This window comes from Cyanistes caeruleus, chromosome Z, assembly GCF_971803275.1.
Source record: "Cyanistes caeruleus chromosome Z, bCyaCae1.hap1.1, whole genome shotgun sequence".
Classification (NCBI taxonomy): Eukaryota; Metazoa; Chordata; class Aves; order Passeriformes; family Paridae; genus Cyanistes; species Cyanistes caeruleus.
Genome location: NC_141732.1, coordinates 71,224,268 through 71,238,157, shown reverse-complemented (window position 1 = coordinate 71,238,157; position 13,890 = coordinate 71,224,268). Strand labels below are relative to the sequence as shown.

The window sequence follows — 13,890 nt, the reverse complement described above, 5'->3', positions numbered from 1 at the left end:
ATTATACAATTTAAACTTCTCTCCCAGTATCTTTCACCCTGGCCACAGAAGCTAGCTCTCCACAGAAGTATTAGAACACATCTTAAAAGCTCTGTTCCATTACACATAGTTCTCACCAAATCCCACCACCCTCACTGTACAGAATTTTTTCCTAATACCTGATCTAAACATGCCCATTTTCCCTTGTCCTATTATTTCATGCTTTCATCTAAAGTTCCTCTCCAGTTCTCTTGTAGCCCCTTTAGGCACTGAAGGGTTCCATAAGGTCTCCCTGGAACCTTCTCTTCTCTAGGCTGAACAATCCTAATTCTCTCAGCCTTTCTTTCTCTCCTTTCATAGGAGAGCTGCTCCATCCCTCTGATCATTTTCAGTCCCTCCTCTGTGCTGGCTCCAGCAGGTCCCTGTCCCTCCTGTGCAGGGACCCCAGCTCTGGATGCTCCAGCTGGGTCTCAGCAGAGCAGAGCAGAGGGGCAGAATCCCCTCCCTCCCCTGCTGCCCACAGGGCTCTGGATGCAGCCCAGGACACGTTTGGCTCTCTGGGCTGTGAGTGCCATGGCCGGGACAAGTTGTCGATACCATATTAACTACACACACAAGGGACAGAAGTAATGGTTAATGCATTCAGATTTTAAAAGATGGTAAAAAGGTTTATGGTAAGGTAATAATTTGTGTAAGATGTTAGTACTTCTGCAAAAGGTTATCTGAATGTTTTTCTCAGACTGAAAAATGCATAGTGCTATACTCAGTGAGGTACAGTCTAGTAACAAACCTTATTTAAAAAACCGCAAGAACAAACAAGATTGCAGTTTGAACACATTCCATTTTTCATGAATGTAAGACGATGCAATTACATCATCAAAATATACAGTATTTCCTGAGACAGATTAAATTACTTAAATTCAAGCTTTGGCCTTTTTCCTACAAAGCATGAGTTACCAGAAATCACATAAAAGGTAATAATTTTTAGCTCTTAAGATTCATTGTGGATTTGACAGTGTATTCTAGACAAAATCCTCAGTGTGAAACTCAAATACCTCAAAAGTGGAGTGCAGCTCTTTTCATCTCAAGAGGTGAGGTCAAAGTGTTTCATGACAGCAAAATAGTTGGAAAGTTTCAGGAGAAAGAAGTCTGAAAGCCTGGAGCATATTTACACATGGCTCCTATTTTATTGCTTTCTAAAGGAGAGAATTTAAGCAGCTTTGTGTGTTTTGAGATGTGATTAGTGTGTAACAAAACCTAGAGCAAAAATTAATTAGCATTTAGTCTTTACTCTTGACAGAGCCCAAAGGCTAAAAGATTGGCCACAGAAGACTGAAAAATCTTCCCCACAAACTTCATTCCAGCTGGTGTATTCCAACTAACACTCAAGACTCCACTCCTTCTAAAGTAATTCTCAGGTACTGTGACAACTTAGCAGGAGATAGTTAAGTCAAAGAACTACAAACCTTCATTCACATCCCAGACATAACCACAGTCTTCAGTTATATATTTTTAAATCTGTTTTTAACCACCCTCAAAATCAAGACACCAATCAAGAAAATTACTGCACTCAGGAGACACAGCACATCATTGTTATGCTTTACTTTAAAGTCTGACTTACCTATCAAAAACAGCTGTTTAAATCTCGTGTATGCTGTCTGGATATCTTGCAGAGATGGAAGGCTGCTTGACAAGTCATCCAGCTTCAGGAGCTCATAGGGAGGTTTGCTAATTGTCTTATAGATTCTAAATCAAACCATCAAGAAATTAAAGCCTTCTGCTTCACAAGTCAAATAATGCATCAACTATTAACACTGAAGACAAAGTTAATAGGCATGATTTGTCAAAGAGTTGTAATACCAGAAGACAGACTCCCAAAAGCTAGTGACCTCCATAAATTTTTAGGTACTGTCTGGAAGCTTGCCTTCGGGCTTATAACAAGATTTGATGGTTCTAACATGACACAAACTCATACTCATGCCAATCTGTGCAGTTGTGAATATTACAAGCACTAGTCGATTTTTACTACTGTTTCTTTAGTATTTTTTTCACTAGGAACACCAAAATCACTTTACTAGAAAGCTGCTAGAGCTGTATCCTGAAAGAAACGATGAATAGAAACATCCAAACCTCCTAGCTGCCAGGTCTTCTAATGAAACACACGACTAAAGTAAACTATTTGGATTAAAACAAGACAATGTATCTTTTGCCTTTGTATAATTTCTTTTTCATTTGTATCATTTCCCTACGTATCTACTGTGTTTTTTCCCTTGAAGGAGAGGAAAAAATACCAGGCCAGATGATGCTTTGGCTTGGACCCAGAACATTCCCTCTCATTCAGGTTCCAGAGCTCAGATGAACATCAGCTTAGTAACTACGTCCACTGTCACACAGGCCTCTTTATTATCAAGACTTGGGAAAAGTTGCTCTGGCTCATATTTCAGAAGTGAGGCCTTGTGGGAACTTTTCCAGGCAGGATAGAGTGTTTTGCTTCCTGCAGGCTGTACCACAGAAACCTGTTTTAGGTGAGAACTACAGGAGTCCACATCAGAAACACGGGTTACCAGACCTACTGGAAGATGCATCAGATCAGAGCAGTGAGGGAAAGCAATTGCTGGCCAAATACAATACTTCTTCCACACAAAGCAGTAAAGAAGTTACACTGGGAGATCAGGCTTGAACAGATGTTTTAAAAAGATAAGCTGCTAATTGTAAACATCTGCTCTGTGCCTGAGTTCAGACTATTACTAAAATGGCACTTTAACACACCCTGATGGCCAATTTGTAGATATACTTCAGACTCCAGAGATTAAACACCAGTACTGCACAGCACTGCCCCAAGTTCAAATGGCCAGAGAATACCTTGTTACAGCTTACTGCTAGTTTTATTTACTTTCACATCATGAAACAGCATTAAAGACAGTTCTAAGTGATACAATCTTTCCCATTTCAGGGTAGAAATATTAAAGACTCTGCAGGAAAGGCCACAACTCTCCTAGGCAAGTATAATTAATTTTATAAACAAAAGCAGTTTTAAGAGCCAAATCAAGTTGTTTTCTGTTAGTTCTGTGTCATTAACAGGTCTCCATCTATGAGAAGCAAGGAGCCAATGTTCTATGTACAGATTGTACTTATGAGTCTGATCTAACACGTGGCTTCTGAGAGAGAAGTTCTGCCCAGGACAAACAACAGGTTAAAAAAAAAAAGCCAAAACAGAAGGGCAAAAAGTCATTGCCATAACAGTCAGACAGCTGTCCTCCTTCCCTTAAGTTAAACTTGTTATTTTCCAAACTGCTGAGCTAATTCAGCTCACTACCCCATCTGAAAAAGTGCTGTCTGCCTTCACATCTGAAGGCTGCAGTACTGAATTGCCTAGGCTGTCTCAGACATTTTAGATCACCTTATCTCAAGCTATTTAAGAACATGAACCTAGCTCTCAAAAGGTAGCAGAGTCTTAAAAACTCAGGTTGCGAATGCAAGTTTAGAGATGGAGTTTCTTTTTCATTTCTCTTATTTGCAAAACAATTAAGCCACTAAACCCAACAAGCTCTGCTGCTGCTTTACCTACATAACACACTGCAGTATGTACAGATTTCTCAGAAATCTATCTGTATGTATTTCCACAGAAAAAGCCTTCAGTGAAGTTCCAACCCTGCACAAGTGACCAGTGCCATTGGGTCAAGGGCCCAAACACATTCCACTACAGCAAACTACTTTCAGATATAGAACTTGTTTCCTGATGTGTGAAAGCTTAAAAGATATGGCATATATGGAAAAAGAGAAGCAAGGTCCATACCAAGCAAAGTGTTGTGGACAGAATAGCTATTACTGACCCATCCAAGAAGGCTTTTTGCATTTGTGAAGTGCTGTCATCCTGTTCTTTGGGAAATGCAGACATTTTGAGAAGAGCAGCACCGTTATGGCAAGACCAACACCAAATCTGCAGAAAGACATTTACCAGGTGAGAAAAATTAAAAAATTGCCCTATATGATGTGACAATACATATTCAAGTGATTGAGTGATTTCAAAATTTCTCTGTGCTTTTGCTTCACTGAATTTTTAGTGTACTTAACTACACCATCAATAGAAGCAAACTCCTACACCTGCATCAGAATTACATGCCTGAGTACGCTATCACTTCCAAGTTTTTAAGTTAGGCTTTATACAGGCACAGGGAAATATAAAATGTCATATTATGCCAAAACATTACTTTCTCAGCTTCCCTCACTGGTAAAAAAACCCCATTGATCAAAAAGTCTGTGGCCAAATTATGTTGGAATATATGCCATAGAAAGATAGAACTTTTAAGTAATTTATATATATATAATCCATCAGTTTCTCCATGGTAGGTTTTTCTAATAGTTTAGCATTGAGATAACTCACAACACATGAACTGATATTCTTCCATTTGAACTATGCATAAAGAGTAATCTAGGCATATGAAATACAGTATTAAACACTCCACAGATGAATCAGATTGCATGACCTCAGTATTTCTTGTGCAAATCAGTCCTCAAAACTTCTTACTTCCCTTTACACATAATTTCCTCATTCAAACTCCTTCAAGCTCTCAAGATGATCTGTAAACTTGCATTGAAACAGGGAGTAAGAACCATATTCATCAGGCATATTACACAAATGAAATCAGGAAGCTGAAGTTCTGCTACCAATTTACAATAACCAAGAGGTGCACCTCAGAATACAGAAACCTCACAATCATCAGGAGTGGAAAAAATTACTATACTGTTCTTCCATTGCCTTCTTAAAACTATTTAATATGTTCCAGCTATCTTGATACTAACTTCACAGACAGTGAATAATTACAAGAGTTCTACAAGGCCTCTGAACAGTGAACAGCTACAGATGTTGTCATCTATATGGACATCTGTAAGGCCTTTAACATGGTTACCCACAGCATCCTCAAAACTGGGGAGATAGATTTGATGCATGTTGTTCAGGGATGAGGAACTGGTAGAATGGTCACATCCAGAGAGTAGTGCTGAAAGTCCCAACATCCAGATGGAGATTAGTGATGAGTGGTGTCCCTCAGGGGTCTGCACTAGGGCCAGGACTATTAAATACCTTCAACAATGACACAGTCAGTGAGATCAAGTGCACCCTCAGAGAATTCAAGACAACACCAAGCTGAGATGGTTTGACAGGACACCATCCAGAGGGACCTGGTTAAGCTTGAGGAGCAGCCCATGGGAACATCATGAGGTTGAACAAGGCCAAGTGCTGGTGCTGCACCTGGGTGAGAGCAGCCCCCGGTACCAGCACAGGCTGGGCATGAACAGACCCAGAGCAGCCCTGCCCAGAAGGACCTGGGGGTGCTGTGGGTGAGAGGCTGGACATGCCCTGGCCATGGCACTCACAGCCCAGAGAGCCAAACGTGTCCTGGGCTGCATCCAGAGCCCCGTGGGCAGCAGGGGAGGGAGGGGATTCTGCCCCTCTGCTCTGCTCTGCTGAGACCCAGCTGGAGCATCCAGAGCTGGGGTCCCTGCACAGGAGGGACAGGGACCTGCTGGAGCCAGCACAGAGGAGGGATACAAAGATGGCCACAGAGCTGGAGCACCTCTTCTGTGAGGATACACTGAAGAGTTGCGGTTGCTCAGCCTGGAGAAAGCTTTGGGGAGACCTTTCTGTACCATTTCATTACTTAAAGGGGGCTTATAAGAAAAATGGGGAAAGACTTTTTAATAGGACAAGGGACAGTGGTTTGAAACTAAAAGAAGGTAGATTGAGAACAACATCTACGGAAAAAAGTTTTTACAAGAAGGGTGATGGAACCCTGGATGGAACAGGATGCTCACAAAGGTGGTACATGCTCCAGAAACATTCAAGGCCAGGTTGGACAGGGCTCTGCACAACCTGATCTAGGAGAAGATGCTTTGGTTCGTTCCAGAGAGAGATTAGACCAGATGATGTTTAAACGCCGAAACTATTCTACAGTTCTGTAAACACAACACAGAATAAAAAATCCCAAACGCTTCCGTTTCTATGTAAGAGCCAGTATAATAGGTCTCTGACTTCGAGAAAAACTGAGCCAAACTGCTTTGACCTTTAGGCAGGACAGTACAGCCTAATCTCCTCCATGGACTAATAACTTAAGAGCACAAAATGAACATGGTTTTCCTTGGCAAATTTAACGGGCACACAGCAACTAAGTTAAGACCTCACAAGTGGGATTACCTTGCTCCTTTGTTTCCATCTTCTCTGTTTCTTGAACTACAAGGCAGGAAGCCAAACCCAGCTTGCTATAGCCTGCAACCAGTATATTTAACTTCATTTTCTGTTGGTTGGATAGAACTAGTTTTTCAGTTGAGCTACCTGACTTTGTAAAAACGCTACATTATCACGGCCATAGCACTTACCAGAACCCAAGCCAGGTAACAGGAGGTGTTCAGCTACACCTTACATGCACCATCCTCACCTCAATACCCTTGAATTATTGAGGATAATATCATTTCAAGGCCTACATCTTGCCCCAGCCAGATGCCACTAGGCACACTCTAATGAAAAACAGGCTGATGGACACACAGGCTAGTAATATATGTAGGCTGTAAGACATTAGTAAATGGGAACTGTGAAGAGTAAATACAAATTTTGCTGTTATGCTATGTATATATGTCATATATATGTTTTGCTACATGTTACACTGTTCAAGCACTTCTCATTCCAACATCTGTTTCCCTTCTGTAGGTGACCAGGTATACATGTAAACTGTTAAGAACAAGTTTTGAGAACAATATGCACTAACATTTGCAATGTTAATTGAAATTCTGCCACCTCAGTAAGAGTCTTACTCTCAACCATGCATACTTACAGGAATTCCTCGGCCTTCATACTTCAAGATACTCTCTTCAGAAATGCATATAGGAACAACAAAATACAAAGGCAGCCTAAGACAACAAAGAAGAGTTTCTTGGTCTCAAAAACTGAAAACAATCTCCAAGCTCCTTTTAATGATGATGAGTTTTCTAACTCAAATTCTAATTATATATTCACCTTGCTACAATAATCTTCTCTACTAGATAATTCTATTCTAAATTATATAATTCTAAAATTCCATTGTCCTCAAACCTGTCCCTTTATTTTCAGCTGAATAAGGCTTTTCTCCCAACCTTGAGGTCTTAAACATTTTCATTGCAACACTCCCCTGCCTTTGCAAAGGTGCAGTTAAGCGTAACCTCTAAGACTGATGGCTAAGACCACCTTGGTTCTCTCATGCTTTCTTGTTTCAAAATATACTCTTGAAGTATTAAGTGACTAGTTCTGTTTCCATCCCTGTTAAGCAGTTCACTCCAAACTCAGGAATGTCATTTAATATATCAAGGATTTCCAGCATCAACCAATACTATTTATGTTTAAAACCCAGAGAAGCAATGAAGTTAAGTAGTTAAACTCAGTTTGGGTCTCCCAAGACAGAGTTCTAGAATAAGTAGTTAAGACACTGAAATACTAGTTTCCAAGGTCTGTGAAATCTTTCAAGATTTGACTATGAAACAACAGCAGAAGTATACAATGCCTTGTATACATCCTGAGGGCTCACCAATAAACGCTACTCAGCTAAACTGGTGGCCAAGCTCAGCTGAACCTTCCCCTAATGGCAACACACCTTCCACCAGAATATTTTTCAAATTACTTTACACCGGTTACTTTTTCCCCACCCAGTCCCATCCCAACTAAAACAGTGGAAAATTTCCAGTGCACATAACTTGAAATTTTACCACAGTAAAGGACTGAGAAGGTGTCATCCTAATGAATATGATAGATAGAATATGAATATGATAGAAGCCATATATATTTTCTATTCTCTGCTCCTAGATACACTTGAAGCTTGATTAGACCAAGCTCTTCAGTAGTTTGAACCTAATGTTGAAGTTAACCCTGTTTGAACTAGGGGCTGTGCAGGATCACCTCCTGAGATTACAAATCAAACTATTCCATAAATAAAAATGGAAACCAAATCTTAAAAAATGTTGTAAAAAACCATATCATTCCCAGCATCAAAGTTACACCGATTTTCACAAGTCCAAAGTTCATTATTAACTAGGGCAAACTTACTTTTCAGAGACTCTGTAGCCTTCATTGGTGGTCACTGCTTTGTATTTCACATTCCCTTTGGTCCGCTCCAACTCATCACGCCAGTCCTCGAGGGTTTCAAACATCACAGTTTGGTTTCTCCCATCTGTCAGACATCAATAATATGAACTTTCCAGACTGTCAGGGACTCTAACACAAAAAAAATCCTAAGTAAACCTGTTAGCTGCCATTAAGGCAAGCAAGCAGAACCTCTTGTGTAGAGAAAGCCTTGAGTCAAAGACAAAATGTCTTTGTTCACCACCTGCTTCTGTCTGATCTTTAACAATGGCAATATTCTGTCAAATACTGCTGTGACTAACAACTCCAGGAACAGTTTCTCCTGCAGAAGCTAATTAGTTGTTATAGACTTCCCATACAGTTGGGGCTGTGTTCACATACAGCCTAAAATGAAGGATACTATGCAACAAATGTTTTATACTAATGCAGCTGACTGGTATCCAAACCTGTAGTTCAAATGCAGAATTAACAATCATACCAAAACCCTTCTACAAAAATTTCAGATATTGCATTTAATTTAAGGTTTGTTTTTAGCTCCTAAATAGTTTTGCATTGAATAGAACATTTCAGGCACTCAGTAAGAACAATTCAGTCTCAATACTTTCACCTGAGAGTCTTCCCTGTAATTCTACTTAGCCACCTCAGAAACAGTTAAGGCAGCAGCTTAATTTAGCCTCAAATCTTGTATAAAAACCATATAATTCATGGAGTAATGTCAATTGTTTTAAGCACACATCCTAATTAAGCAACATTCTACAACTTCTGCTAATACTGAATTAGCTAAGAGCACTATAATTTCCATGGAAGATACAATGGCAATTTGAAACTTTCCACTGTAAGAAGATAAGGTAGATGAAAAATTTACAGCTTGGAACAGAACATTATTGATGAGCTCTTGGAGACAAGATTTTAGAGGTATCAGACTGTGAGAGGCCTAAAAAACAATTTCTACAGTCTACATGGCTTAGCCTGTAATAATTTTAAGAATTTTATGAAGAATAGACATCTAGCCACTTAATACTGAAAACAGCTATTAAAACAGGAAGGAATTGTGGGACAGCATTACAACGCTGCTTTAAAGAGTGAGCTTCTCTCAGGCTCAGTCTCTGCCTGGAAAAGCTTGCAGTCCTCCCATTGTTTAGAGCTGAAACAAAACACCAGTTTCAGGTGAGGCCTGCAGGAACTACCTGAGCCAGCAACGTGCCTTTCCTTGCAAACAGTGTGTTCCTGGGCTGCTTCAGCAAAGCCACTGTGTACCAGCTGAGTGAAGCCACCACTGCTCTCAGCTGGAGGGCTGTGCCCAGTGCTCGGCTCCCCCCTGAAGGCTCCTGACCTGGCCCAGTGAAGGCCTTCTGTGACCATTAAAGGACCCAAAGCACCTGGTATGAGGAGAGACAGAGCTGGGATTATTCAGAAAAGAGGGCTCAGCAGGAGCCAATCTCCCTGTGTGGATAAACACTGGAGGTGGAACAGGGATGGGGAGTACAGAAGATGGATGCAGACTCAGTGACTTGAGAAGAAGCAGTTATGCACAAGCTGAACTACAGCAAATCCCACTTTTACATAACAGTAACATTTTTCACTATGAGGAGGTCAAACAATGAAACTGACTGCCCAGAAAGGCTGTGGAGTCTCAATACTTGAAGATATTCAAAACCCAACTGGACATGACTAAGCTTGATGCAGTTAACCCTACCCTGGGGAGGGGCATATGGACAAGAACATGACTGATTTCCAGAGGCCTCTTCTAACCTCAGCAATCCTGAAATTCCTTGACATATTTTGGTAAGTGTTTGATTAACACCTTGCACACATCAAAACCTCCCTCAGTGAAAGGAATTGGTGTTTCTGGTGCACTAAGGATCAGGTTCCTAATTCAAAACAGCACCATTATTTCAGCTAAGGTCTGAATTATAGAATGCTAGAAAGTGCACTGACGATTTTTTATCCTGAATTTTGTAGCCTAATGTGTTATTTGGCCAATTTTGATCAAGATTATGTAATAGGTCAGATATAAGAGGAAGTCATATGCCTTGCAAACCTATGCTTTTTTTGCAATTGCCTGGAAGAAGCATATTGCTTGCAAATAAGAGCAAAAGGGGAAATACTTTCTCATAGGATGCCACTGCAAATGCAGTAATTTCAGAATTAGGAGCAGGAAGTCTGGTTCACAGCAGTAATACAGAAAAACCACACTGTTAAAACAAGCAAAGTATTTTTGAGATGAACCACATGAAAAGCATTTGCACATTTTAGTCACAGTAAATTTTCAATCCAGGGATGCTACTCCTGCTTGGAAAATTTCTGTGCAACTTCCTGAAGGACACCAAAACCAACAGGAGACAATTAAGAGGTTTTTAGCAACATGCCAAACAATTTACAACAAAAGAATTATTTTTCCTTTGAGGCCACCTGCCAGCAGGACAGAGCCATAAGCTGAGCACAAACTCAACTATGGACCTCCCAGACTGCTTAATGAACTAACTATGCGACAAACAGATAAAAAAAACCACATTTACCTGTGTTGTTTGGAGCAGCTGATGCATAAGAGAACAGAAACAAACGTTTAAGCAGCTTAGGAGTCTGGCTATGATGAACTATACCACTGACGATCTAAAAAAGGACCAAAAATTAACACATACAACAAGAATGACAGTGAAAAAAATGCCTTTTTTTTTTTTTACCAACCCCTCCATTCAGGTTTTAAACAAAACTAATAAATTCTATCTCCAACAGCTGAAACCTGACTTCTAGAAAGGTTTCTCTATTGTCTGCAAGACACTGTACCTACTTTGTAGTAGTATTATATATAATACTACCAAGTAGTATTGTATATGTTCAACCTCCAGAATTACTCTTATTTAAATAAAGTTAGTTGACTCTTAGTTTGGAGTTCAGACTAACTTGCCAAAGTAACACTATATTGAAGTCTAAAATATAATGAATTACATGTCACAAATAGGACAGCTTTACAGCTTGCCTGAGCTGGAGCTAATTTCCTATAACACCGACAAATTCCAGTTTTCTTTAAAAAGACACTACTATCTTTTAACTGCTATGCAGAATTAAATATTTAATGAAAACAGTCTTTTACTTTGTGTCTTAGCTGGAAATGATCAGGAAACACTTCCAAGTTTCAGGGATATCTCAGAGTGAATTTCATCCTTCTCTCATCCTCACAACACCCAACACCCAAATAGGTTAAAAATAGAAAAGCAAATCAAGTTACTATACATACTCTTTTCACTTCCTCTTCTTTTGTGTATCTCAGGCAGAAGTTAAATACTCTAAGGTCTTTACAGTAGATAATTAACTTCTCTGGATATTTTTTAAGCTGCCCTGTTAGAAGTTTCTTTTTCTCATCATAAACTGCAAAATTAAAAAGCAAAGTAAATATCAAAAAGGTACTTGTATGTTGATAAAGTTGTCCCTGGCTGACTTTCCAGAATCCTCAAGAAACTAATTCAAGCCCAAGTTTTCTCAAGACAAAACAAGCATCCTACAACACAGGCTAGCAAGCTCTTGTGCTGATACTCAACCTTTTCATTTAAAACCCATCAAATTACTTCATACAAGGTAAAAGGCAAATTTGCAGCAAACCAGCTGCTCAGTGGTTATATCTGTTCACATTCTGACTGCACACTAAGTTTAAAGTTTCAAGATACATAAAGAACAATTTAGTAGTTTTACCCAAAGGGAAGTCCCCAAACATCTGAGATCATTCTAAGTTCCTTAAAAATATTTTTTTTTAATCACCATGAAGTCTCCAAGGCAAACCTCTGCTCATTTCTCTTTGAGGATGTACCATTTCACAATTTCAAGTGCTGCCAGCTGGGCCACTGTACATAAAACTAAAGTGTCTCATAATCATCTGCACTGGTCTGTCCCAGTTTACAACTTCACAAATCCACATCACCACATATAAATACTCTGAATACCCATAACTAGTCCAAGAACAGGATTCTCAATAAAGCCTTCCCCTACTTAAAATCATCAGCCCCATTCTAATTTATCTTTTTTAGCAATACTGGCACATCTCTAAGCCCTGATGCAAAGCACTTGAGATTTAGTTGGCAATTAAAACCTCCTTTTCTATCTCCTTTAATAAGCTGAAGACATCATGAATCTCATAAAACAAAGTTCCCTTAGACAAACAAAAAGAATTGTTTGAGAATTTAGTACCTATACTGCTATTGCTCAAATGAAGTGAATACATCCATATTTATAGAAATAGTTGATACACTGGAAGATCCTTGTCTTTTTAATTTAGGGACTTTTCACAGTACGCTCTCTGCTTTGAACCACTGCATTCTGAAGAATCATTTTGTCTGTTCCAGCAGACAATTAATCAAATTAAATTAATCAAATAAATTAATTTAACAAGCTTGAGGGGTAAGACTGAGTTCTGATAAATATCTTATCTGTCATTTCATCATTAAATATAACTGCAGCTGCTTTTTTAAAATCTAATGTTTTTCGAAATAAAGATGTACATGTACAAGGAGCACCAGCATTCTGAGACCCCAAGGGGTAGAAAGCTGACTTACCTCCATATATTTGATCTACGCATTGCAGAGTTATGTCATTTTCTCCTACAATCTTATTCTTAAATTGTGGCTCCTAGGAACATTAAAAAAAATTGTAGAGATGTCACATTACAGTACCACCTTTTGCCAAGTAAAGGCTTTCCATACATTCTTTTCATATCAGCATTACTTCTTATTCTTATAAACTGTGTAAGGCAGGACACAGAAGAACAGTTATTAAAATACAGACAGATGGAAGTTACACACAGAGTACAGCTTTATTTAAATCTCAGCCATGCTTGAAATGTAGATACAGTTTTTACTTTTCAAATACCTTCAAAGCATACATTTCTACTGAGAGTCATTTTTCAAACTAGAGTCACTGCAGTAAACAGGAAATACAGTAACTTCATGTAATCCAAGCCCTTTTATGACAAGTTTCCTTGCTATGGGAACCTGGCAGGAAATAAAAAGCCAACAAGTATCTCAAGACCATTCCAACATTAAAGCCAGATTTATCACCGGGTAAAGTGAAGACACACACATTACCCAATTACTTTATCTATTGTGCAGATAAACTTGAAGTGATTTGGAGTTCCCTTCACTTCTACCATTACATGAGTTCAGTTAAAAATGGCATTTTAGTGATACCACAATGAAACACTTATTTTCAATACTATTACCAAACAGTGGATGTATACTACATTAGCAAACTATATTCTACTGTGAACAGAGTTAGCCTTATTCAACTTACTTCCAGGTCTGCAGTACTCTGAAGCAGGTAGCTAATACTGAACTTTTTTTAAAAGAAGTATAGTTGACTTGGCATGTTACAAACCCAAGGTACAAAGCCAGCAGGGAACAGAAATTAGCATGGTCATTACCAACTTTCCACAGATCACCTGAGATTTACATCAAGAGATTCTGCAGTTTTGTCTTCATCAGTTCCAGAAGGTCCAATAATCTTTACTTGACTACAAAAGCCTTAGTTTAATGTTAAACTTTGTGAAATTTTACCCCAAGAAACTTCTGACTACAATCAACATTTGTCAAATGATATTATTCTCATTGTCAAGATCACCTTGAACTTGGAAGGCATTAAACTCTCTTTTCACTTCTAACACCTAAATAAACTATTTTAATACTTATGCTTATCAAAAGCACTGTGGCAGTACCATTCTCCTCTGACAGCTCAATTTGAGCACCTAAACCAAAAGGAAAAAGATTAAAATAATTTTTAAGATTTGGGGAGTTTTTAGCTTTTTCATTGTTTGCAAGCTC

The 13,890-nt window shown here is 39.0% G+C and overlaps 1 protein-coding gene across 4 annotated transcripts in view; it reads right to left on the bottom strand.

Moving 5' to 3' along the window:
- Positions 1-13,890, bottom strand: part of MTMR12 (myotubularin related protein 12) — a 33,738-nt gene that overhangs the window by 9,408 nt on the left and 10,440 nt on the right. For all 4 annotated transcript variants that reach the window (XM_086867716.1, XM_086867714.1, XM_023944092.2 and 1 more), the window contains 7 exons: positions 12,631-12,703; positions 11,322-11,452; positions 10,603-10,696; positions 8,048-8,171; positions 6,807-6,882; positions 3,813-3,919; positions 1,601-1,725 (listed from right to left, as the gene is read on the bottom strand). In XM_086867716.1, the coding sequence (XP_086723842.1) occupies positions 1,601-1,725; positions 3,813-3,919; positions 6,807-6,882; positions 8,048-8,171; positions 10,603-10,696; positions 11,322-11,452; positions 12,631-12,703 (730 nt within the window). The remainder of the gene's footprint in view (positions 1-1,600; positions 1,726-3,812; positions 3,920-6,806; positions 6,883-8,047; positions 8,172-10,602; positions 10,697-11,321; positions 11,453-12,630; positions 12,704-13,890) is intronic.